The sequence below is a fragment of the Tenrec ecaudatus genome, chromosome 7, assembly GCF_050624435.1.
Source record: "Tenrec ecaudatus isolate mTenEca1 chromosome 7, mTenEca1.hap1, whole genome shotgun sequence".
In the NCBI taxonomy this organism is placed as follows: domain Eukaryota; kingdom Metazoa; phylum Chordata; class Mammalia; order Afrosoricida; family Tenrecidae; genus Tenrec; species Tenrec ecaudatus.
This window is the reverse complement of record NC_134536.1, coordinates 54944326-54971532: the sequence shown is the minus strand read 5'-3', so window position 1 is coordinate 54971532 and position 27207 is coordinate 54944326. Positions and strand designations below refer to the sequence as shown.

Sequence of the window (27207 nt, the reverse complement as noted above, 5' to 3'; positions counted from 1 at the left end):
AATAAAATAATTTATTAAACTACAAATTTTAAATAAATAAATAAAATTATTCTTGAAATCGGCAATGCAATCACTAAGAGTCTATTCTAATAATAATAAATAGATTTTGTTCATAAAGATATACTTATACATGTTCTGTTTGTGACAAATCCATGTATATATGAACTTGAACCCCATAGATCTATGATATTTCTGGGTTTCATATGTGTTTCTATATAGTTGCAATTCTTTCTTTTTGCAACCTTTAAGAAATGTCAGAATTTACTTATTTTGCTGCTAAGGGTCACTGGGTTCTATCTCTTGGTTGACTCTTATGAATGGTGTTTCCTTGAAATATTGTTTCTTTAAGTTTACAATTGTTTTCCCTTTAGTTTATTCCACTGCTTGTAGCTATACAAATTTTTCACCACTTGGGTCAGAGAAGCTTAGTGAGTTAAAAATTGTGTACAATTCATCACCTTACGTTGTCTGTGTAAATAGCATTCAGTTATTTACAAAAGGATTGGTTCTGTACAAGTGAGTAATTCAGCTAATGACATATAGAGTTAGCTTATAATTGTCCAATATCCCTCTTTCAACAGGGCTTTAGATAATTAGCAGTAGTGGATAATCAAACACAATATCAACAGAATATTTTTATGCTTTGGCGGACAAAAGAGACGCTCTACTATAAATTAACAAAGAGGTTTTGAAAGGGAACCAATGGCAAATTAAAACAAAACACCATAGATCCAGGAATGGATTTTGGGCTCCCACTAAATCCTAGCTCCAATTGAAGAACAATTCATTCTCATACCATGGGCCTGCTCGACACTTGCACTCGGGAAGGGAGCACAGGAAATATGGTGGCTACAACAAAGTGTGCAGAGGAATTGAGATGGTGCCCAGCGATCAGATAAAATGCTGTCTGGGATCTTAAAGGCTTGTTTCCAAAGAAGCAGGCATCGAAGTCAGTTGCATAGAAGAAGCACAGCAACTGAGTGACGGAAAGATGGTAAATCATGTAATCCGAAGTGCAAGGAGGTAATAGTTTCAGAGTCTAAATTGTGAGAACCTGGTTTGCAGAAGGCTGTGGATGATGTGGGGAGTTGAAGATGCATTCCTGGGATCTTCATAGGAAATAAGCTTCCAGTGTTTTCCCTCTCTCCATAAAAGAGGAGGGGAGGAGAGTGGGTGCCCAATAGAGTGCATTATCAAAATGGTAAACCTGACTCGATTGTTAAAACTTGGTCAATTGATCCCCATTCTGATGCGCTCTAGGCCTGATTTGATTTTCAGAACTTTGTGTTTTTTGATTTGTTAGTATTGGAATTTATCTTGGATGTGTTATATCATTGAAGATGGCCCTCTTTAATTATTGTATATGTTTTTCTGTTTCTCAGTACCTGAAACCCAGGGACAACAAGCAGAATAAAGGTTTCGGGAGGGTACAGTGATGGTGGTGTGGTGGGAGGATGGGGTGAGGTCAAAGTGAGCTGATGTCAAGGAGTTCAAGAAGAAAATGTTGGTAGCAACTGTATAATACTACTTGATGTGATTGAACTATGGAATTATATGATATCAGTAATAACTACAATAAAATGATTATAACATTTTCTATACATTCTAATGATTTGTCTTTAATTCACGATTAAACACACATAGGATTTGTCTGGTGAATGGCATAGTGTGGTAGTTACATAATCTGTTGTCAATTTGAGACTTCAGAGTGAAAAGGGGTGGAGTTCAATCAGGCCTCAGCTTGATGATCTCATTTGGAGGTGATATAAACAGCTCGCTGGAGGCAGGACACATCTCACTCCCTGCGAGACAGTACTGATGACGAACCTGAGGGAGCTGCGCTGATGCAGCCAGAGCTCTGGGAGCTGGAGGCGCCACATGGAGGCCCCTGCCAGCAATGAGATGCTTCTACTGCCTCTGGATCCATAACACTTTCCACCCACAGGCCTGTGAGCTCCTTCATTTGATGTACTTGCATGTGTTGCATTAGTCAGAAGGTGAACTTATAGATTGGTATTAGACATATTGGCTAATCACTGACTTATGGACTTCATCTGGACTGGGCTGTGATGTTTTCTCAATATTCAATTGCTTATGTATATTAACCTCTTTCTTATACACACATGAGTGCCTATGAATTTGTTTCGCTACTCTACCCAGACCAACATGCAAAGTCTGAGTTTTAGGGTTTCTATATGTGTGATACATTTTATATCCAAATTTTTAAGTAATTGAATAATTAATTAATTAATCCATTTTTTCCCTGTCTGATCTGATTTTTTGTGCAAACTTTGTGATGTTAAATTATCATAATGAACATATATTTATATTTGAGTTCTTTATTTGCTCTACTAGCAACCCCATTTTCACATTCACAGTGATTTTGAAGAAAAATAATTAAAACTAAACAAGGTGAAATTACTTTTAATGTTTAACTGGTCCTGGATTTAATTGTGGATATGTAATTATCCATACTACAGAAAAAATTCTCAAAACATTTAAAGTTCATCCTGTATGTTTTCTATTTTTACAAATCAGTAGAATGAGACTTCCAAAATCATTTTAATATTTAAACTTTGAGAATTTAAAATTTAAATTTATAATTTAATTTTAAAATTAAAGATAAAATTCAAACTCATGGCAATTATCTGAATATACTTGTATTGTCATTTAAAATAATAAAGTGATTAATTTTAAAATAGCTCTTACATAAGAAACACATAAGTGTGTTTTCTGATTAGTAGATGTTTATGATTAATTTTTACTGTAGTTAGAATTCTACTCCTCATTTATATCCCAGATGAGCTTCAAGGAAACATTCTCCATCTTCTTCTGGAAGACCTTGTCAAATCTTTCACTCTGTTCCACGGTGAAGTGATTTTTCCAGTCTCCAATGGTACCTAGCAGATAACACATGAAGCACAGCTAGTGACAATGTAAAATGCAAAGGAGGAACGTCATCCCAACCCACTTGAATCTACTCGAGGCCAAGCAAATATCAGTTAGTTTTCCAAGTGGTTTGATTTTTCATCTTTTCTTCTGTGACAATAACTCCAGAAACGCTGTTAGGAATGGACTAAAACCATAAGTATAGTATAGATTACGTTCATCTCTTTTAGGCTTGCACTAGTTATATCATTGAAATTTGATGTTTACTGAAATGAAGAAATAAACCATGAATATACATAAAGAGATTTCCCCCAGTTTCACTATGTATCAAGCAGTATAGCCTCCATTGCCCATGAGTTGATGCTGACTCATTCAACCCTGGAGGACAGGGTAGAACTGTCACTGTTGGTTTCTGAGACTGTGACTCTTTATGGGAGCTGAAAGCCTCCTCTTCCCCCCATCAAACACAAGTACGGCAGAATACTTACATCCTAAAATAAGCCTGTAATATATTTATTCATCTTTAAATTGATAAAAGATCATAAAATTTAAAGATGGTCAAGTGTTAATGTGAAGGTTACAAAGAGGATCCTATACATTATAGAAAGTTTAAGCAGCACATGAATTTATTTTTCAAGTGAAGTCCAGTCGTTTAGCATATGTTGTTAACAGGGTTTCCTTTGTATACATTCTTATTGTCAATTACAGCAATAAGAAAATGCTTGTGGGCGTAAAATTGTATCGTTTGATTTAGCCGAACAATGAAAAGTTAATAATAAAACCTAACCTTTAAACCCACTGTCTTCTGGTTAATTTTGACCCATGATGACCATTAGGACAGAATAGAACTGATCCAAGGTTTCCAAAGTCACGTATCTTTATGGAAACAGACATATCTTTTCTCGACAGAGTGGCTCAAAGGTTCAAACTGATCCTTGCACAGAAATAAGGAAAAGTGAGCATTTAAATTTTTTTTAATATTGGGGAAATTTCTATTAACATCCTGCTATGAAGATAAGTCAATATGTATTGCTACAAAATTATGGAAACCTTCATTAAACAAAATTATCAAGCTCTGAGCAGTTGGTGCGCATCACATCTTTCAGCCAGGTCTATGCAAGCCCAAGGTACTATTTCATTCTCTCTAACCCTTGCCCAGGAACTCTCGCTCTTTGACTTACACCACATCAAAACAGCACTTTGGGCAACCTCGAGGAAATTTAACCGTGTTCCTTTACAGTTCTTTCAGTTTGTGAACAAAAGAATTCTGAAGCAACAAGATTGGGGACTTGGGAGGATAGAGTAAGATGGCTAAATGAAATTAGCATAGTGAAACCCTTGATATCTTCAAAATATGAGCATATGTGTGATTACAATGGAAAAGGTTCTCTCATCAAATCTATTTCCCATTTGCTACAATTTTTCCCACATAAGCTTCGGTGGTTATTATTATTTCCTTGGATAAAGTCTACCAATATTTCTCATTTGAAATGCTATAAAACAATCACCACACAGTTCTGAGAGGACCTCTCTGCCTTGAACTAACCTGGACTGACAGATTATCTCAGAAGTCACTGTTTGAACAGAACTTATGGTTTTAAGGCAAAATCTTAAGAACAAGAGAAGTATAGTATTGAGAAATTTTTATGCATCCTTCACTAATCACTAAGAAATATTCAAATATTTAGTTTCAAATAAACCATCACATGTAAGAACTAGAACCCTAGCAGAACTATTTTTAACTTACCCAAGTACAACGACGCATTAATTACCATCAATATGACATTATGAAAAAATCAAAGAATAAAATATATATGAAATACAGAAATACAAATTCTGTTTTAGAATTACATACAATACCATGTTTAAAATAAATTATTTGAACTTAATGGGTATGAATATGCAGGAAAATACATTCATTCTTAAAAATAATTTCTTGTACACATTAGATGTACAACAAAAACTTTTTTCCTGTTATTCAATAAGTAGAATCGCTGAATTTATAACAAATTGGGTATTTTTATATCACTATACTCTTTATGATGAAAAATTGGACTCATAAAAATACAATTGGACCTACCCTTCTTCCATTCATATATATCCATTATATTGTGCTAAAGTATTGCTAGTAAATTTTAAAGAATGACATCACATAGTCTAGAAAGAAGATAACTAGTATTGATTAGATAGGCCCAAGTTCAGGTTCAATGCACAAGGTGTGTTACAATCTGAAACACACTTTAGAGCCATGTTGAGTTTGAACTTGAGATAGTCAATAGGAATACAAAGGCCAGTATCACTTACAGAACAACACTGGAAAAAATTCTTAATTCTCATATGGACCAAGGACTCAAGGACCAATTAAATAATTTTGCTTCTATAATTTCCTGGACATCACCTTTGCGTAGGAAATGTCCGTCTTTTCTTGTTCCAATTTCCTCTTTAAGGATTTTGTTATAATTTGCTTGTGGATCAGACTTCATGTTCTGAAAAGTGGCCACTTTCACGACTGCATCCACTGCCTCGTCACTCAGTTTTTTCTCAAGAAAATTGCAGATTTTTAGCACAGATCCTCTAAGATCCTAAAAGAAATTATGGGCACGAGAAACGAGTCAACTTCTGCATGAGTTAGAGAATAACAATTTCAATTCATTTTTAACTGTCAAATATAAAATTTGACACAGATCCTTGCCAAACCAGTATGGACAGGAGAACCCACTCACCTAGTACAAATAGGAGAACACCACTTAGAACAACCCAACCCAGAGGACAACAAAGAAAAAAACGGACCCCAAGATAGCATTGACTTAGGGGTGGAAAGAATTCAAGAATGAACCACACACACACTCACATGCACAAAACACAGATAAGAAAGAAAGGTGGGAAAACACCAAACACAAAAAGTATCAGAGGACCTCACAGAGTCCACAGAATGAGATAATAACCCTGAATATCAGTGGACTGAACTCAGACATTAAAAAACTACCAGACTGGCTTAGAAAACACAATCCATCAATCTGCTGCCTACAGAAGACACATCTCAAGGCTATAGATAAAAATGGGCTGAGAATCAAAGGCTGGAGAAAGTCATACAAAGCAAACAGCAATTCAAAAAAAGCAGGGTTGCAATTCTAATCTCGGATAAAATTGACCTCAAAGTGCAAACCATAAAAAGACATAAGGAGGGACACTATATAATGCTCAAGGGAACTGTAGACAAAGAACCACTAAGCATTGTAAACATATATTCCCCGAATGAGAGACCCGCTGAATACATCAACCAAATACTCCAAAGGACGAAAAAATAAATCAAAGCTGCTATAAATATAGTGGGTGACTTCAATACACCGCTCTCTGACAAAGAGAAATCACAGGAAAAGAAACTCAACAAAGAGGCTAGAGATCTAAGTACTACAATTAGACAATTTGTCCTGATAAATATTTATAGAGCTTTTCATCCCAATCCAAAAAAAAACCAAAACCTCACATTATTTCAAGTTTGCATGGCACATATTCGAAGATAGACCACATGCTGGGGCATAAGGTGAATCTCCATAAATTTAAGCACATTAATATGACACAGAACTCTCTCTGACCACGTGCCATAAGGTTGGAAATCAACAAAAGGAAGATGAAGAAAACAAGAGCAAACAATTGGAGGATGAATAACTCTCTATTGCAAAAGGATCAGAGATGAAATTAGGACATTTCTAGAAACAATAAGAGTGAGACCACAGTATGCCAAAACTTATGGGACACAGCAAAGGCAGTTATCAGAGGAAATTTCACAGGAATACAGGCACACCTGAATAAAGAAGAGACAGCTATGCTGGCACAAAATTTACAACAACTAGAGCAGAGTCAGCAAGACAATCCCATTAATAGCAAAAGAAAGGAAATAATAAAAATCAGGGCTGAAATTACAGAGAGGGAAATAAGAAAACTATGGAAAAATTAATACTGCTAAAAGCTGGTTCTTTGAAAGGATAAACAGAATCAACTGACTGCTGGCAAACCTAACCAAAAAAAGGAGGAAACACATTTCAAAGGCAAGAATGAGGGATGAAAGAGGGGACATTACAACAGACCCTAATGAAATCAAAAGGATAATTACACAGTACTACAAAGGATGGTACTCCAATGAATTCAACAACTTGGAAGACACGGACAAGTTCTTGGGGAAAAAATCCCTCCCCAGACTACCCTCAAAGGATGTCAAGAATCTCAACAGACCCATTGCAATAGAGGAAATGGACAAGGTTATCAAGGGATTACAAGAAAAAAAAATGCCCTGGACCAGATGGCTTCACAGGAGAAATCTATAAGCATTTAGGGAAGAACTAACACCAATCCTACAAAAACTCTTCCAGAACACAGAAAAAGATGGCAAACTCCCAAACTCCTTCTATGAAGCTAGTATAACTCTGATACCTAAATCAGGCAAGGATCCCACAAGAATCGAGAACTACAGACCAATATCCCTAATGAACATTGATGCAAAAATCCTTAACAAAATACTTCCCAATATAATACCAAAGTATATAAAACAAATAATCCAACATGACCAATTTGGGATTCATACCAGGGAGGCAGGGATGGTTCAACATACAAAAGACCACGAGTATCACTGACATGAAAAACCATAAGAACCACATGATAATATCAATAGATACAGAAAAATCATTTGACAACATCCAAAACCAATTCCTGTTTTAGACATTTGAGAAGATAGGAGTAGAAGGAAAATTACTCAAGATAATACAAGGTATATATAAAAAACAAACAGCCAATGTGGTAGTCAATGGAGAAAAGACTAACACAATCCCACTGAAAAGTGGACCAGACAGGGATATTCCTTGTCCCCACTCTTATTTAATCTCGTGCTGGAGGTTTTAGCTAACAGCATAAGGCAAAGAAAAGACATCAAAGGTATTCGTCTGGGTGAGGAAGAGGTGAAACTATCGTTATGTGCAGATGATATGATTTTATATATGGAATATCTCCAAAGCTGCACAAGGAGAGTACTGGAAGCAATATAGGAGTTTGACAGAGGGGCAGGATAAAAGATCAACAAACAGAAGTCCATCAGACTGCTACACATATCAGATAAAACCACAGAAGAGGAGATCAAAAAGGTGGTACCCTTCACAATAGCCAAGCACAAATTGAAATATCTAGGGATATACCTGACTAAAAGAACATAAGATCTATATGAGGAAAACTACAGAACACTATTAAAAGAAACCAAGTGTGACCTTAACAAATGGAAGAATATCCCATGCTCGAGGACAGTGAGACTCAATATAGTAAAGAGTACGTTCTGCCTAAGGCACCATATAAGTTTAATGCAATCCCAATACAATTACCCTCATCTTTCTTCAAAGAAATGGAAAAACTGATTACCAACTTCATATGGAGAGGGAAGAAGCTCAGAATGAGCAGAGAACTCCTCAAGACGAAGGATAGTGTGGGAGGGCTTGCTTTACCTGACTTTAGCACATACTATACAGCCACAGTTGTCAAAACCGCATGGTACTGGTACAATGACAGATACTCGGACCACTGGAAAAGAATTGAAAACCCAGACATAAAATTATCAGCCTACAGACAACTGATCCTTTGATAAGGGCCAAAAAATATCCAATGGGAAGAAGATGCCCTCTTTAACAAGTGGTGTTGGAATAAATGGATGTCTACCTGCAGAAAAATGAAGCAAGATCCTTATCTCATTCCACGCACAAAAAGAAACGCAAGGTGGATCACAGACCTTGAAGATAAACCTTAAACTATTGGGCCATCAGTGAGGGAATTGGGACCAACTTGAGAACTTTGGCACAGGGAATACATAGACTAACAGAAATAGGGAACTACACAAACACAGAGGAGGCACAAGTTGACAAATGGGATCTACTGAAGGTAAAACACCTGTGTACATTGAAAGAAATCATAAAGAGAATAATAAGAGAGCCTACTGACTGGGAAACATCTTTAGCAATGACACATGAGACAAAGGTCTTTTTACTAAAATCTACAATACTCTCTTAGCTTCCAAAGAGGAAAAAAAACTAATTGCCCATTGAGGAGGTGGGCCAAGGACCCGAACAGAAATTTCACAGGTGCAGAAATCCAAATGAGCAATAAACATATGAGGAAATATTCCTGATCTTTAGCCATAAGAAAAATACAAATTAAAACAACAATGAGGTACCACCTAACACACTCAAAGATAGCCCAATTAAAAAAATCAGAAAGCAACAGGTGTTGGAGGGGCTGTTGGGAGACAGTAGCACACATCCACTCCTGCTGGACCATTAGTATGTATAGCCACTATGGAAATTGATCTGGTGATACCTGAAACAAATGGAAATCGAGTTACCATACGACCCAGCTATCCCCTTACTGGGCATATACCCAGAAGAAGCAAGAAACAAACCAAGGCCTGACATCTGTGCTCCAATGTTCATTGTGGCACAGTTCAGAACTGCAAGGAGATGGAAACAACCCAAATTTCCATCAACTGAGGAGTGGATTAAAAAAACCATGGTATATACATACAATCAAGTACTATGCATCACTAAAAAGCAATGGTAGATGTATGAAGCACATTGCTGCATGGGAAGAACTGGAGGAAATCAGGATAAGCACAGTAAACCAAGCACAAAAACACAAGTATAACATGAGTCCACTGAGGTAAGCTTTAAAAAAAATGCAAAAGGGTCACCATGCCGAGGCAAAATACTAAAGGCGTGGAACAGAACAGCAAGGGGAAGAGAGCAAGGAAGTCCCCAGGAAATACCAAAAATAGACTTTGGGGCCAGGGCTTGGCGCCCCGTCAGACTCAACCAGAAAACACTCCTAACGGCCAACATACAGTCCTTGAGCTAACTACCAGCTTTTCTTTCTTGCTTTTGTGTTTGTTTTGTTTTACTTTTTTGTCATTGGCTTGTTGTTTTGTTGTATTTTGTTGCTTGGTTTTGTGCATGTTATTATCTCTGCAGGTCTGTCTAAATTAGACGGGCTGGATGAACAATCTGGAGGACAAAACAACAGGACCAACAGTTCCGGGTGGTATATGGGAGGTTGGGGGTGGGTGAAAAGCTTGTGGTGTTAACAAACCCAGGGACAAGAGAACAAGTGATCCAAATTGGTGATGAGGAGGGTGTAGGTGGCCTGGTACGGTGTGATCAAGCGTAATGTAACCAAGAGGAATTAATTACTGAAGCCCAAATGAAGACTGAACATGATATTGGGACAAGAGAAAAGTAAAAGGAAATAGAGAAAAGAGCTAGGAGGTAAAGGGAATTTATTGAGGTCTAAATACATTCATGTACATATGTACATATATTTATATATGAGGATGTGGAAATAGATCTAGGTGCATATATGTATGCATTTAGTGTAATAAGGTAGCAGGCGGACATTGGGCCTCCACTCAAGTACTCCCTCAATGAAAGAACACTGTTCTATTAAGCTGGCACTCCAGGATGCTCACCTTCGCAACACAATCGCTGAAGACAAAGCGGGTGCATAAGCAAATGTGGTGAAGAAAGCTGCTGGTGCCTGGCTAACAAAATATGTAGTGTTGGGGTCTTAAAGGCTTGATAGTAAACAAGCAACCATCTACCTCAGAGGCAACAATGCCCACATGGAAGAAGCACACCAGCCTGTGTGATCACAAGGTGTTGAATGGATGAGGTATCAGGCATTATCAGAACAAAAAAAAACATATTATTGTGAATGAGAGGGAGTGTGGAGTGGAGACCCAGAGCCCATCTGTAGGCAATTGGACATCTCCTTATGGAAGAGTCGTGGGGAGGAGATGAGCCAGTCAGGGTGCAGCGTAGCAACGATGAAACTTACAGCTTTTCTCTAGTTGCTAAATGCTTCCTCCCCACCCCACTATCATGATCCCAATTCCACCGTAAAAATATGGCTATAGAAGAGGATGTACACTGGTACAGATAAGAACTGGAAACAGGGAATCCAGGGTGGGGTAGAAAGGGGTAATGGATTGCAAGGATCTACATATAACCTCCTCCCTGGGGGGTGGACAGCAGAAAAGTGGATGAGGGGAGGAACTGGAAACACAGGGAATCCAGGGTGGATGATCCCTTCAGGACCAGCAGTGAGAGTGGTGATACTCGGAGGGTGGAGCACAGGTGGGGTAGAAAGGGGTAACGGATTGCAAGGAACTACATATAACCTCCTCCCTTGGGGGTGGACAGCAGAAAAGTGGATGAGGGGAGACGTCTGATAGTGCAAGATATGACACAATAATAATTCATAAATGAGGGAGGGGGGAAGGGGAGGGAGAGGGGAAAATGTGGAGCTGATGCCAGGGGCTTAAGTGGAAAACAAATATTTTGAGAATGGTGAGGGCAATGAATATACAAACATGCTTTACACAGTTGATGTATGTATGCATTATGATAAGAGTTGTATGGGCCCCTGAAAAATGATTTTAAAAAGGTACAAACCATAAAAAGAGATAAGGAGGAACACTATATAATGCTCAAGGGATTTATAGACAAAAAACCACTAAGCATTGTAAACATATATTCCCCAAATGAGAGACCCTCTGAATATGACAACTAAATGCTCCAAAAGATGCAAAAAGAAATCACTGGCTCAACAATTATAGTAGGTGATTTCAAGACACCGCTCTCTGGGAATGACAGAACAAAGGCAAAGAAAGCCAACAAGGAGGACAGAGAGATAAAGACTAAAATTAAACTATTTTTCCCAAAAAATGTTTACAGAGCTCTTCATCCAAATATAAAAAATTCACATTCTTTTCAAGCCACATGGCAAAGATTTGAAGCTAGACCACATGCTGGGTCATAAGGCGAATCTGCATAAATTTAAGTACATTGATATCATACAGCTCTCTCTGTGATCACTGCCATAAGGCTGGAAATCAACAAAAGGAAGAGGAAGAAAACAAGAGCAAACAAATAGAGAATGAATAACTCTCTATTGCAAAAGGAGTGTGTCCTGGCCCAGATCAGAGAAGAAGTTAGGAAATTTCTAGAAACCAACGAGAGTGAGAACATGATGTACCAAAACTTATGGGACAGAGCAAAGGCAGCTAGCAGAGGAAGTTTCAATAAAGACCTATCTAACATCAGTGAAATCCCTTATTTCCTATTCTCCTCAAAATCCGGTCTGAATATCTAGCTGTTCTCAATGTATTGCTTTAAATATTGTTGGCTCATCTTTAACAAAATTTTAGGTGCATATGCTATCAAGAAGCAAAAACAACAACGATTAGACAGAACAGCGAAACATCTCAATACAACATAGAACAGAAAATATTAAAAACTGAAACCATTTTAAAATTGGTCAAACAGGAGATCAGAAGGTAAGGTATTGCATTTTAAGCTAACTGCATCTGCCTCGATGGATTTTAAATGCTCTCTTTGAAAACAGGTTATAACTAAACTATGCTCAGAGGGCAGTCTTTGGAGGCTTAAACCATGTGGAAAAGATTTTGGGCGTCCACTCTCATCCAGAGCCTTCTACAACCAGGTGTTCTCAATTTAAGACTTTGATACCATTTCCACCTTTGGATTTGAATTTTATGTTTTACCAACCTTGCAACCCAGAGGCTGGTGTGCTTCTTCCAGGTGAACTTAGCTGATGCCTCACACAGATGACTACTTATTTAAAGAGAAGCCTTAAGATGCTGTTCTTTCTGATAGCCAGGCACCATCTGGTCTCGTCACCACAGTTTTGAATAGGATCCATATCCTTAGTGACCTCTTTGTAAGTGTCATATCTTAATAAATAACTGTTTTTAGATTAGAACCTGAATTATGTGCAAACCCAAAATCCACTCAGATAACGTGGTTTATATGTGTGTCTGGTTCACGTTAGAGAAATGATGGTCATTTTATGAGAGAGCATTGTCAGTCATCAGCTGATCAAGCAGCTGTCTTCCAATATTCTGGGCATAAACAAGTAAGGGATTCCAATGCTTCGTCAGCTGGTTAAAACATTTCAGTGTGCATTACATCAATTCCTGGAGCCTTGTTTTTAGCTCATGCTTTTGGTGTGTCCTGGACTTCTTCCTTCAGTACCACAGGTACTTGCTTCAATGCTGCCTCTTGAAATGGGTTAAATGTTCACGAGTTCTTTTTGGTAGCGACTCTGTGTCTTCTTTCTATCCTTTCTATCTTCTTTTGATGCCCCCTGCATCTTTCCCTATTTCGTTTGTGGAACCTTCAGGATTTCCACTGGAGACTGACCTCTCAGTCTGCTGTCCTTTGGTGGCTTGTGGGTTACTGTAATGAAGGATGTTATGTCGCTGGTGTTTGAAATACTAGCAGGCTCACGAAAAGTGAACAGGTTTCAGCAGAAGTTCCAGACTGAGTGAAAACTACAAAGAAAGTCACATGTATCGGCTGGTGAGAGAGTTGGAGTTCATCACATTATCCCCAGCAAGTTACAATCGAGCCGCAGCACGACCCACTGCTCTTCATTGGACATTTTTATTTTAACTCTGTACTTTGTAGTTTTAATTATCCTTTTCATTCCATGTTTCTCAAAATGATCTGTATGTTTTCTGGACAACAATACACTCCAGCTTTGTTTTCCAGTACAATTGTTCATTTTCTTCCTTCTTAAAGGGTTCAACTCTCTTTTCCTAAACATGTCAAGGTTAAATTTCCAAGCGATTTGATGTACTTCTTCATTTTTCCTTTATGATTTATTTCTTCGTTTCTCCCTGTTTTGAATTCATTATTTCAACCACAATCATGGCTTCAGTTATATTCTACACAGTGGCAGTGATGTAATTAATGTATTCTGTTCAGGTCTCTTCACTGCTTCAGTCTTGCATTTTCCACTTGTTTCTAATTTTCTCCACTTTAGATGCTCCTAAATCAACTCAACCTCCACATATCAAAATTATCCCATAATCATCTCCAACTATCTGGATCCTGCTTTAGTGATGACTAACATCTGCATGAATAGCACCAAAAGCTACTTAATTATATTATCCAAAAACCTAACACCTGTCTCTTTCTCATTAATTCTGTTGGTAGGGGAAGTCCTTCAGTTCCAATTCTGAGCAACCATATGCAAAACAGAATGAAACATCACCCCGCAGGATGCTCTGGCCACACTTGCTGTGATGTTTCAGTTCACTGCTGTAGCCTCCTATCAACCCCTCCCTTCCACACTCTTCCTATTTTCCACAAACCTCCCCTTTTACAAAGCCTGGTGTCCTGCAGGGAGTGTCCCCTCATGATACCATGTCCAAAGTGCATGAGAAATGTTGATGAGCTACTGCCTCTTGGTTTTCTAACTCTTGATCCTTTCACATTTTGCTATGAGAGTTTACCATTTCTTCCACAGCCAGCCTTTGAAATGTTCTTCTCAGCTCACCCACCTCATCATTGTCCCAATAGTTTTAGCTGTTCTATTCCAGAGCAAGTTTCCAGGTTTCTTTGACATCTAACTTAGCTTTTCTATATCTTAGAACAAATATGAAGTTTCATTTCACATCTAATTTAGTCTTTTAATTTTTCCCATACTTCGAATAACTCCTTACACTTTCCATGGCTGATATTTTGATGCCATCCCACAACTTGTCATGAGTAAACAGTGTTTAATAACACATTAATTGGAGACTATTAAAGGGTGAACATAAAATGTGTTTCAATTTTAACACACTACGCTTACAGCAACTTTACCAGTATTTAAATGTTGTATGATTTTTCATGGTCTAACTAATAAAGCAACCAGGATGTACAAATTGGTGCAAACATTCACCAGAGGCAATACGTTGTCATATCATAGGAGTGGCTTCTCGTTCAAATGCCTCACATTGCTCCCCCTCTTTGTTTATGTCTGGCACTCTTAGAGGCAAGGATGGCAAGACTTTGTCTTGCATATTTCACACATGCTTTAAGGAGAGACCAGTCCATGGAGAAGGACATCATTCTTAGTAAAGTTGCGGGGTGGGGATACAAAGGAAGGCCCTCAATAAGATGGAATGACACCCTGGCTGCAACAAACGCTCTGACATGGGGACAATTGTGAGGGTAATTGTGACGGGTCAGGGGGGCATTTTGTAGCGCGCATAGGTTCACTCTGGGGAGAAGCTGATTCTATGGGACCCAACAACAACAAGCTCTGGATATTTGGGTTTGCCTTGATTCCTACAATTGAGGAGTTAGTGATATAAAATCTGAGAACAGCAAAAAATGACCTTGAAGCCAGTGCTGGGAGAAAATACTAATTATATTGTGATCAGAGGCCCCCCAAAAGAAGTCTCCAAAGGATTAAAGAGTGAGATCCTAATAGAACTAGGAGAATTTTGTTCACTGAAATCAAGAAAATAAAGGGGTTTAAAGGTGGGGGGGAGTTATAAAATAGCCCAACCCTACCTTCTTCATATCTTCATACGTCATAAACAGAATATTGAATTTATGTCTGTGCTCATACCAGCCTCGGACGTGATCAAACCAACGGCTTCCTACCACTGTGGGAAAGGAAGATAACAAGGCAAAGATATTAAAATAGTTGTTAAACAATAAACTGTATATATTTTTGTTTTGTTTTTCTATTTTATGGTTTTCTGAGAAATACTAAAACCCCCACTATTGATCAGCTGTATTTCCTTCTTTAAAAAGGGACAGTGACTTGGGGAGCAAGCACATGCAATCAGTGGCGATTTTCTGTCAAAAAAGCTTCTCTGGCCAAGGATCTTATTTTAAAGTTTTTGGTGTTTTTTTAAAGACTCCTTACCTGACCCGGATCCCTCCACGACAGGGTCAGGGTTTAGGTCAGAGTTGTGCGCTCCTCTGTGGCCATGGCCTCAACAAGGGCAAGTGGCCCAGAGAATGAGCAAATCCAGGCACAGCCACTGTGGTCACTTCACCCCGCACACCAAGTTCTTGTTGGACTTGATCCCAGCGGCGTCCAGCTGCGCACAGTAAGAACTCAGTGACGTCAAGCTGCTAAAGGTGTCCAGGGACAAGCTGCACTTCAGTTCATCAAGGCACGGCTTGGGACACACATCCAAGGCAAAGGAAGCAAGAGGAGCTGAGCAACTTGCTGGCTGCCATGAAGGACGTGTGAGCCTCCGCCCCCAGTATCCTCCCCCCGGCTGCCTGTGAAATAATAAAACGTTTCCAGGAAAAGAGAGAAGGCCCTTCACTCGTCTACTTTCTCTCCCTTAAGTAAGGAGCCTTGAGGACATGGTGAGGTTCACGCTCCACTGCCAACTGCAAAGTCAGCTGCTTGACCCCATCCGCTGGGGAAGGATGAGGCTTTCTGCTCCAGTAAGAACCCAAAAGGACTGCGTCTTGCAGGGTCAGTGTGAATTGGAATGACCTTGATAGCCTTGCGCCTTAGTTTTGTTTTATTATTTAGTTCTACCTGAAAACATGTTTTTCTTTATCCTCCTCCTTGCTAGCCTAATATATGTAGAGCAATTTTAGATAACTGAAATGACTGAAAGTCACCCAAATTTATCAATGGTACAATGAAATTCCACAACTGATATTTAAGTCTGGCCGCAAATCCATGATAGGCACACAAATTACACATTTTCGACATGACATTGGTTTTGACCCATGGAAACACCGTGTATGTTAGAGGAGTAGAATTCAATAGTTAATGTCAGGAGTGGATTGATCAGTCCCTCTTCCAAAGTGCCTCTGAGAGGAATTGAACCTCCAATGTTTAGTCAGCAGCTGAGCATATTAAACATTCAACCACCAACAGACTCTACTCTGGCTATGTTGGGGTTAGTTTTAAATGGTCATCAAGTTATTTTGGATTCAAAGCAACCCTGAATACACAGGATCCACACACTAAGGGCTGTGTATCTTCACAATTGGTGTGTTTCGGCCAATTCTTGGAGCTACTGAGACAATTCATCTCACTGAGGGTCTTTCCCTGCTTTACCAAGCATGAATGTCCACTTCCTGGGAAGGGTCCCTTCTGATAACATATCCAAAGTATGTAAGACCAGGTGTTGGAGGGAACTTGAGAGTACTTTCCGTAGTTTTTCACCAACAGCATATGTCAAATACATCAACTCTTCTGTGTTTTTCATTATTATTTTCCAACATTCATAAGCATATCAGGTGATTGAAAATATTAGAGCTTAGGTCAAGTGCATGATGTTGTCTATTGGTCTAGTGATGAGAACTTTTTCTTTTCTTGAGTTACAATCAATTCACACTGAAGGATCCAGTCCTTGATAATCATCAGCATGTGTTGCTTTGAACAAACCAGACTATTACAGGTTACTTGCCCAAAATCTAGATTCTACCTTCTTCTTTATGCAGATTCCACATTTTTTCAGCACACAGATTGAATAAGTCTAGTAAAAGTACACAACTGAAAATATCCGCCTGCCGTGTGTTTAAGTCGCACAGTGTTCCCCTGTTGGGTTCATAAAGCTACCTCTTGGTCACTATACAGGTTCAACATGAGTACAATCAATAGTTGTAGAATATTCTATCTTTTCAATGTAATCCACAGTTGTTCTCACCCACAAACAAATGCCTTTGCCACTTTCAGGCAAGATCTATGTATAATGTGTGCAACATTATCCCTTATATGCTCTACCCTCTCTATATGCTATACCCAGGCTTACATTGCTGGCAGCTCCCTGTTGATGTTTTGCTACAATTATGTGTGAATTATCTTCAGCAAAATTTTACTTGGATATGATAGTCATGATATTGTTAGATAATTTCCATAATGGTTTAGGTCACAGTTCTTTGAAATTGGTACAACTATAGACCCTTTCCAATCAGTTGGCCAGGGAACTATCTTCCAAATTTGGGGGCATGGACGAGTGAATGCTTCCAGTGCTTTACCAGCTGGTAGGAAAACTTCAACTTTTATCCCATCAATTCCTGAAGCATGTTTTTCAGTAATACCTTCCATGTAGCTTGGATTTCTTCTTTTCATATTGTTCTTTCTGATCTTATGCCATATGGGGTGAGTTAGTAGAACTTGCTGGAATTCCGTGATTCTTTTATGATGTGATGATACTAGCTCCTATAATATATGCCTTTGTGACTTTAGCACCCCTTAAAGAGGTCCTTGCAGCAACAGAGAAAGCACCTTCAATGATCTCCCTACTCCAACCCCAATTATGTTACTGAAATATGACAATTGGGCTAAATGTTGATGTAAATTATTTCAGAAAGGCATTAGCAAATAAATTGTTACCTTTTCCATCCAGAAATCTTTCCATGAACTTTTCCATAGTGTCTGAAACTTCTAATAAAGTCACTAATTGTGAAAAATGGAAATATGAGACCAACACATCCTTAGGATTTCTGTAGATGTAAATAATCTGCAGAGGGAATAAAATAATCATTTTAACAATTCCTTAGTTTTCCTCCCAGGTATTTTTACATCTGCATAATATTTTATTACCTCAATGTACAATAGCATATTACACAAGTCACTAGATATGGAAATTTAAGTTATTTCCATTTTTGCTGTTGCAAAGAGTATTTGAGATCCCTTTGATCTGATGAAAATATCTCCTATGAGATAGGCCTCTGCAAGCACCCATTAAAGTGTGCTTGCAGGAGAAGGGAGGCCGGGGAGCAGTAAAATAAAATCCTGTGCATTCCACCCTCCATGAATTCTCTGATCTCTCCCCAGTTGTGTTCACAGAACTGTCTTCATAGGACTGTGTTGTCAATATGTGTATATAACACCAAATTGTACAGTTGTATATTCCGATACCTGTGGCTTCACAATTCTCATTCGGTGACTACATTGGAAGAGAAATTCAAAAACATTGAAAGAAATATGTGCCAAAGTACAAGTAGTAGAATAACCTAATTACGTAGTGAAGAAAAAAAAGGAAGCGATAATGATACAATTATCAATTGATATAGTTATCGGTCATAAAATATGAATTCAAGAACAGAAAAGGCATATAAGAAAATATGAGGCAAAATGAAGATAGTTGACAATATGAATGAAAACTTCAGAATAATTACAGATCAAATGAACAAACAGTATGACAAATGTTTTTAATGACCAAGAAATAGTAGAGGAATTTTGTGAACACACACACACACACACACACAAATACTCACTACTGTCCAGTAGATTAAAAAATTTTGAGTGCTATTAATTAAGTTACAGACATAACAATTTTGATGTGGCACTTTAAAGAGACAAATATACACGTACTTTTACACATAAGGAAAAATGTGAATCCCTTAATTGAGTTTTACATACAATTATGATGTGTAAATTAATGTATCACAGATAATATACTTATTTTTATCTAGCAAATTTTATCACATGGGGGAACTGATTACAAGAATCTATGTATAGCCTCCTCCCTGGGGGATAGATAGCAGAGAAGAAGGTGGAGGGGAGACATCGGACAGTGTAACATATGACAAAAGAATAATAATTTATGAATGATGAAGGGTTCATGAGGTAGGAGGGAGTGGGGAGAGAGGGGAAAAATGAGCAGCAGATATTAAGGGCTCAAGTAGAAGGCAAATGTTTTGAGAAGGATGATGTCAACAAATGTACATATGCTCCTGACAAAATGTTTGGAAGAATGGATTGTTATAAGATTTGTATGAGCCCCCAATAAAATGATTAAAAATTTTATAATAAATTCCAAAGTCTAGAATTCTTGCAACATCTGTACCTGATGATAGTGCCATGATACTAAGTACCAGGAAAAATCTTCTAATATAGAAAGGAATATAAGCATATGAAATTAAAAATGTTTAAGTCACTTGGACAGAAAAAAAACTGAAACAGAAAGTATGCACTATGAAAATATTACCAAAACTATACTAAGACTATTCATAGCCTAACAATGTTGAAGATTTTAAAATAGAAACTAGAAAATAGAGGAACTATTTTTTTAAATGCTAAGAAGCATATAATGATAATATATCATTATTTAAAAGATTAGAAACATATACATGATCCTCAATTCCTATAAGAGCCTCCAAAAATTATTTTTGAAAGATGCTCAATTTATTAAAAACATAATGAATTAAAGGTATTCAAGAAGAAAATTTTTACCTCGCATATTAACAAATTGATCATTCCATTCACATGAAAATGTTTTCATGAAGAGAGATCTTTATATGCTATTTGAAGAAGTCTCAGGAGATACAGTATATTTTGAAAAGTAGGTCATACTACCAATACTCGACAACCACACACCTGAAAGCTTCACTCTCAGAAAAACTCTTTGCCAGCATAGAAAAATTCAAAGTGCTAGAAGAACGCATGTTACAATACAACATATACATTTGCTTTAACCTAGCTCCCCTCTAATATTTTATATACAATTCAAAACGAAACATTATCAAGGCACTAAAAATAATTTTAAGTGCTTATGTGAAAGTCATTTCTATAATTACATGGAAAAACCAAATGGGTGTGGTCCAAATGAAGTAAAACTTATACTTTTAAGTAATACTTAAAATACTTCCAATAATACCTAAAATTCCAAATATAATGTTTAAAAGTGTGAGGAAACATCGTCAAAATAGAATCATTAGAACATTTGGGAGAATGTGGATGAAGAAGGTGAGGGAACAAGACATCTTGGGGGGAAAGTCATAAGCAATTTTTATGACATACTTTAGCTTTTTTGTTCTGCAAACCCTTTGGAACTATATAATAGGGAAGGTGGCTAGCGAAGAGGCGAGGAGATGGGCGCTTGGAAAAGTCCACTTTGCGTATATTATATTCCAAGAAAGGTATTCTGGCTAATGTGTCCTCGTGGGAATTTTTGTTCCGATGATCCTCGAAATAAATAGAGCTTAAAATTTGCTGAGTCCAGATTGTACCTGTAAAAATAAATTGTCTTGTTTTTAACACTGTAAACAGTCATCCCACCACCCTTTACTTATTAATTTATTGCTGGATTTGTGGACACCCACACCATGAACAAATGTGAAAGTGGTTATGAGGAGTTAACAAGTCCAGCTTTACTTCCTAGCCAACAACTCATACTGTAAAAATTCAACCCAAATCTACTTCCAATTTTCACACTGTGCTGAAGGAGGACTCACCATTGGAAAAGGTTTGTCATGGCCTTCCTGAGCCACAAGGGTCACACTTTATCTCACCTCTGTAGTGACCCTTCCAAAGACCTAAAAGAGAGAGGGAGGGAGGCAGGGAGAGAGAAAGAAGTAGGAAGAGGCTGAAAAGGGGGGCAAGGGAGAGAGCTAATATCCTCACAGTAGTGTCTAGTGGCCAAAGGCTTTTTGAGAGCTTTATGCTAGAATCCAGCTGTCAGGAAACACATCTCAAGAAAGTGAAACGTGAGCCCAGAGCGACCCTGATCCTGTGCTGAGTGTCCTGAGCTCTCAGCCCACCCTCTCTGCCAGGAGAGGGGCTGATCAGAGAAATACAACAGATAAGTTGATAAAACAAATTTCTTATTTTCTTGTAGTCAAAGTGGAAAATAATATTGCATACTCAAGCAATTAGATATATTTTAGTACGTGGGGTGGGGGGAGCACATCAAAGGCAATACTTAGTTAATGGGCAGTGGTCCTGGTGGCTCTCTGGGATAGATTTTGAATACAAACTGCAAGGTCAGCAAGTCAAACCCACCAGCCACTCCCATGGAGAAAGATGAGACTTTCTACTCCTGTAAACACTTCCCTGCTTTGTACAAGCTCACCCAGAGTCGAAATCAACTCAATGCAGTCAGTTTGGTACATTTTTTGGTTCAACATGAAGATGATTTCTAATAAACTGCTAAGAATTAACTTGGAATTGGTGTTTTTCTGTTTTTTGGTATATGGAACCCAGGATTGATGAAGCCACAGGGAGAGCAAGTAGAATAGCATTTTTTCTTTGTTTTTGGGGGGGGTGGGGGGGTCAGGGGTGTAAGTGTGGTGATGGTGTAGGATCATTAAAAGGGAGACAATGTCAAGGAGTCCAGGAAGGAAAAGAATGTTTGGAAACAGAATGTGAGAGCGATGGTACAACACTGTTTCATGTGACTGGACTGTGGAATGATAAATTATTAACTCCCAATTAAGAAAGTAAAATAAAAATTTTAAGAAGACTAAATAAAATACTTTTGATTGCATAGATAGGAAAAAAGCATACTTTTCCAATGAGAATACATTTTTTAAAAGAAAGTGAAACCGCTTAGAGATGAACTTTTATGACACTTTTATGGGGAGATTTAAAAAACTACCACGCTTCCATATCAAATGATTATCTTTAGTGCTATATATTCACAGAGTTTATTTAGGTCTGCTGCATTCTAACGCCCTGGTGACACCATCACCAAGAAGCATCCTCCCTATTTAATCTCCCTGACTTTCTATGCAAAAGGGGGTGGAGGTTTGGTGGGTTATGTGTTTGGCTGCTAACCACAACAGCCTTTCGGAACCACAGGCTGGCTACTTCTTGGAAGAAGGATGAGGTTTTTCTATTCCCCAAAGATTTACAATCTCTGAAACCCACAGGGGTAACTGTACTCTGTCCTACAGGCTCATTATGAGTCAGAATCTACTCAATCGCAATGTGTGAGTATGACTTCTTATGCAATTCTCTTCTCTTCTTTGTTTGTTGTTTTGTTTTGTTTTTTGTGTTTTGGCATACTACCTCTGAGGTGGTTTTAGTCCAGTGACCTCAGACTACAGGGTGCTCTTTCAAGTTCTGTCTGTTGCAGGAAATATGTCACCATATTGTTCAATCGGATGGATTAATATTGCTCTGCCTAAAACAACATCTGGTGTCTTAAAGGCTTGTTTCCAAACAAGCAGCTAGCTCAGAGAAATGTCAAGTAAGTCCACATGGAGGGATCAAACCATCATCAGTCCTGAAGTGTGGTAAACCATAGAGGTGATCCGGAGTTGGGGAAGGGGCTAGTATCAGAGCCTGTGTTGTGAGAACCCTGTGTACAGAAAGCCACAGCTAACAGTGGGGGCCCAAGATTCATTTGTGCAACTACATGGGAAATACGTCTCCAGAGAATTCCCTCTATCTACAGTGAGGGATGGAAGGAGAGTGGTTACTAAACAGAGAGCTTTGGAAAAATAAGTATAGAAGATCAGAGAAATAAATCTGAACAGGTAAAATTTTGTCAGTAGAATCCCCTACAATGCATGCTGGATTTGATCTGGTTTCCTAAAACTGTCTATATCTTTGGTTTGTATTGTCCAGTTTGGGTTTTGCTGGTCAATATTAGGATGTAGCTCAGAGATGTCATGTCATTGGAGGCCACTCTCTTGAAGCTGTGTTAAATGTTTCTCATTAGATGAAAACTCAGGATTGATCAACCCATAGATACACCAAGTAGAATAAGGTTTTGGGGTGCAGGGAGAAAAGAGAGGGGGTTTAGGGGAGATGAAATCAAGGGATTTATGTAGAAAAATTATCTTGGGAGTCTGTCCTAGCAATTTTATACTTCTGCTTGACATTAATGAACTACAGAATTAGGATATGAATTAATTTTAGAAGTATTAATTTTCTGCTCGCATGTATACTCTAATTACCAGGCATACATTTCCTTTTTGCTGTTTCTCATTCACCCAACTGAAAATACTTTTGAGTTGTTCTCATTAGAAATTTGAAATAACACATTTCCTTGAAGCATGACTTCAAGAAGTGGTTACATGTGTAAACTTTTCAAACAAAAATTTCTCCTCCTCAGCTAACAAGCCAACTCTCAGCCATAACTGCTGTCAACAGGCTAAAGTATGGCCTTCCCGGCATATGTGCTTATGTAAATAATATCAACTAGATCTTTGAAACCAAAAACCCACCTGTTTTACCAAGCAACCTATGATTTACTTTTTAAATGACAAGTACATAACAATGAAGACTTTTCTTGTCATTTCAACAGATTATCTCAGCAAGGAACTAGAGACGGTTGACCAGGAATTCCATCATAGAGAGTTGCGTATGATTTCAAGGTTTGTGTTTGTTTTTCTAGGAAGATGAGGTTCTGTGCTCCAGTAAAGTTTATGGTTTATGAAACCCCAATGGAGGAGTTCTAGTTCCTCCAGTAACAGTCACACAATGAAATAAACAAAAAACTCACTACCATCGAATTGATTCTGATTCAGAGACCCTAAGGGCAGAGTAGAACTGCCTCTGTAGCTTTCTGACACCGGAACTCTTGAAGGAGAAGAGAATGCTTTGACTGTTTCCTAAGTAGCATCTCTTGGTTTCAAACTGGGAACTTTGTAGATGGCATCCAAACAGGTAAATAGGTTGCTTGTTCTAGGAAAGGCACTTGTTCACAGGTATTAACAAATCAGAATAAAGACAGAAACAGAGGCCTCGCTCTCAAACTTACCAGATTTCGGATATGTGACTATGAAGACATCATCATCTCTAATTTCAAAATCATCTAGATTTTCTAATTGGTCAACATCAATCAGAGAACGCTCAAAATTATAGCCTTTAAAAGTAAATAAGTAAGAGTCTGCATCTTCCATAATTATTCACCTACAAGTAAAAACATGACATTATCTTCATGTTCTTAACATTTTATAATAATGATTAACAATCATTACTGAATGCATAGTATGTGCCAGGCAACATTTAAATGTCTTGTGTCATTTAAACTCATTTACCTAGTAAACATTCCACAAATATCAAATCAGTTAACATTCACAGCAAGCCAATGAAGTACATATTGTCATTATGACTCTTTTATAGATGGGAAATTGAGATCCTAACAAACTGAACAACTTTCCTTAAAGTCCACTGAGAAGGGTATCATAACTTCAAGCACATGGCTGAAGAAATCAAGCACAGAGACTTGCAGAAGTTGCTCAAAGATTCCCAGGCAGCAGAGCACAGAACCATGGCCTGATGCGAGCAGTCTAGACACAGAGGGCAGGGTATGGGTCGCGTTACCATAGAGGGGCTCATTTAGTATTTTGCATTGTTTACATTGTCATATCTATAGAACACTCTTTAGTCACTGGCTGTTTTCTCCAGAGCATGAATAATCTGCTTTCTCTGAAATAATATTCTGAGGCTATGGGATGTGTTACACTGTATCACTGGATTTGTGGAACATGCTCTGCATGTCTAATAGCATGTTTGACACGTTGGACCTTGTCAGTGTTATCCATAAATATTTCAATTTATTTGTAAAAATTGTTATAATAATTTTAACAGAAATTTTTTTAAAAAAACAGAATTACATCTTTAATCAAGATGTATTCACATTCTAGGGAAATTGTATGATTCAGAAATAATGACAATTGGGAATAAGTGATGAATATTTGGTGTCCATGTATGCATAACATCAAAAAATCATTTTATTGGGGACTGTTACAGCTCTAATCACAATCCATCCATCTATCCATCCATCCATCCATGTATCCATCGATTGTGTCAGGCACATTTGTCATCATTCTCAAAACATTTGCTTTCTACTTGAGCCTCTGAAATCAGCTCCTCATTTTTCCCCTCCCTCCCCACTCCTACCTCCCTCATTAACCCTTGATAATTTATAAATTATTATTATTTTGTCATATCTTACACTGTCCAATGTCACCCTTCACCCACTTTAACAGAAAATGTTTTATCAGAAATATAATAGAAATCTTGTGGAAGGCAAAGTTTTTTAGTTGTAAAAATAAATCAAAGACATAACTACCTAAAAAGTGGACAGGTGTAAAATATGAAAATAATAGTCATTTATCATTTATCAAGTGTTCATGAGGGTGGAAGGTTGTAGGAGGGAGGAGCAAAAGGGCTCCATCAGAGAGGAAGGTTTGGAGAAGGACACTGATGTGCCCACACCCGGGTCTGTGCCTTGTCAGAGCAGCTGTCAGAGCCCCCCCACCGCACGGACTAAAGACAAGCACACAAACTCCTGCACAGCCTTTTCTTTGTTTATAGTTTTGCCTGCCAGAGAAATCCATTCCTGATTGTCAATATGAGGAACCATAGACGTTCTGATCATCTTTAATTTACTGTGGTTTGAGTGAAAGCCAGTTGGCTTTGTGCTGAGTAATTGACACCGCTTTATTTTCATGGCATTCGCTGCTATCCGCTCAGTGCAATCCACGACTTCCTCCTCACCAGCAGCTTCTCCTGTTGCCCTTTCCTGTCTCGCCTTACCTGTTGGACTTTGTTTGGTGGACTTGTTTGTCTTCCACTTTGCTTCATGCTTCTGAGGATTCTGTTCCACATGAGTATTTGTGTTCATTTCATAGGTCTGTCTTTGATCGGGTGAAGGTGATCCTGAGCAGGCTTCAGTTCTAGGTTTGCAGAGGGCCTGAGGGATTCTGACAGTCTCCATCAGACCAATAAGCCTGGTCTTTTTGATGATTTCAAATTTTGTTGTATAGATTTTCCTGCTCTGTCCAAGACATTCTAATGCGATCTCAATTAAAGAGGTTGGTAGGGGTAGCCAGACACCGCCTGCCCTTCTAGACTAGGGAAAGGAGTTGCTGTGGTTCATGGGGTATATTCATCCAAGATAGTTAAAGTGTATTGTGCCAACCTGGCCGATAAACACATGTGGGGTTAATTAAAGGATGGAGGGATAAATGGCTGGGCGAGCCTCGCCCTTCTAGTTCTAAGATCTCTTGCTTTGTAATGGTCCGACCAGGGTGTAGCTGCCTTAGCCAGTTCTCTGCTTCAGCTAGCAAGGCTCACTTCCTGCAAGACATCCTGGAGGAGAAGCTACATGGACCCAACCTGATGCAGCCCTGGGTGCTGGAGCAGCCATGTGAAGACCCCTGCCAGCGCTGAGATGCTTACACATTCACTGACTCAGCTTTCCCCCTGCAGTGGGCATCATTGGGTCTGTTTTGTGAGATGGAGGACTTTGTGGATTGGTCTCAGACATATGGGTTAATGTTGGACTTGTGGGCTTTGGCAGTACTGGGTTGGGATGTTTTCTTGATGTACACTTAACCTTTATATAAAACTCTCTTATACATGAGTTTCTGTGGATTTGTTTCTCTGATGTACCCAGACTAACACATCGTCCTTTTACATGACTTGTCACCTTCAGTCTTTCCTTTTCTTTCATTCCTCGTGGCTTTGCCCAGCAAAGACAGAAGAGTGAGTCTTAGATGGCTGCTCCCAAGCTTTGTCTACCTTGGTTGCTCCCCACTGAAGCTGAAAGTAGGATGCTGACTCTGGATTTTATGAACTGACCGAGGTGATCCTACAGACAATGGTCCTAGACTCCCTAACCCAATGACCCAACCCTCATGGTGGTTTATTATGGCCCAGAAGTCTTCATAATTTTATCCACTCTGTGTGTGCTCTTCTGTATTCATGGATATATTTACAACACATACAAACAAGTATGTAGATATAGCCTCTCTACTCATGTATATAAAT

The 27207-nt window shown here is 38.4% G+C and overlaps 1 protein-coding gene across 1 annotated transcript; it reads right to left on the bottom strand.

The window, feature by feature from the left end:
* Window positions 1–2778: 2778 nt before the first annotated feature.
* LOC142452747 (amine sulfotransferase-like) lies at window positions 2779–24329 on the bottom strand. The gene is made up of 6 exons (XM_075553970.1): window positions 24188–24329; window positions 20500–20708; window positions 18088–18214; window positions 15282–15376; window positions 5288–5471; window positions 2779–2900 (listed from the first exon to the last, which is right to left on the bottom strand). The coding sequence occupies exons 1-6, from the start codon at window positions 24327–24329 to the stop codon at window positions 2779–2781; spliced, it is 879 nt and encodes a 292-aa protein (XP_075410085.1).
* Window positions 24330–27207: the final 2878 nt, after the last annotated feature.

What these genes read in the sequence shown, in the direction of transcription:
- LOC142452747 (XM_075553970.1), bottom strand. Translation starts at nt 24,329, where the DNA reads ATGGAAGATGCAGACTCTTACTTATTTACTTTTAAAGGCTATAATTTT. An exon ending in AGTCACATATCCGAAATCTG is followed by an intron (nt 20,709 to 24,187) that starts GTAAGTTTGAGA and finishes TTATTTTTACAG; the next exon opens with GTACAATCTGGACTCAGCAA. An exon ending in CGTATGAAGATATGAAGAAG is followed by an intron (nt 5,472 to 15,281) that starts GTAGGGTTGGGC and finishes AATTTCTTTTAG; the next exon opens with GATCTTAGAGGATCTGTGCT.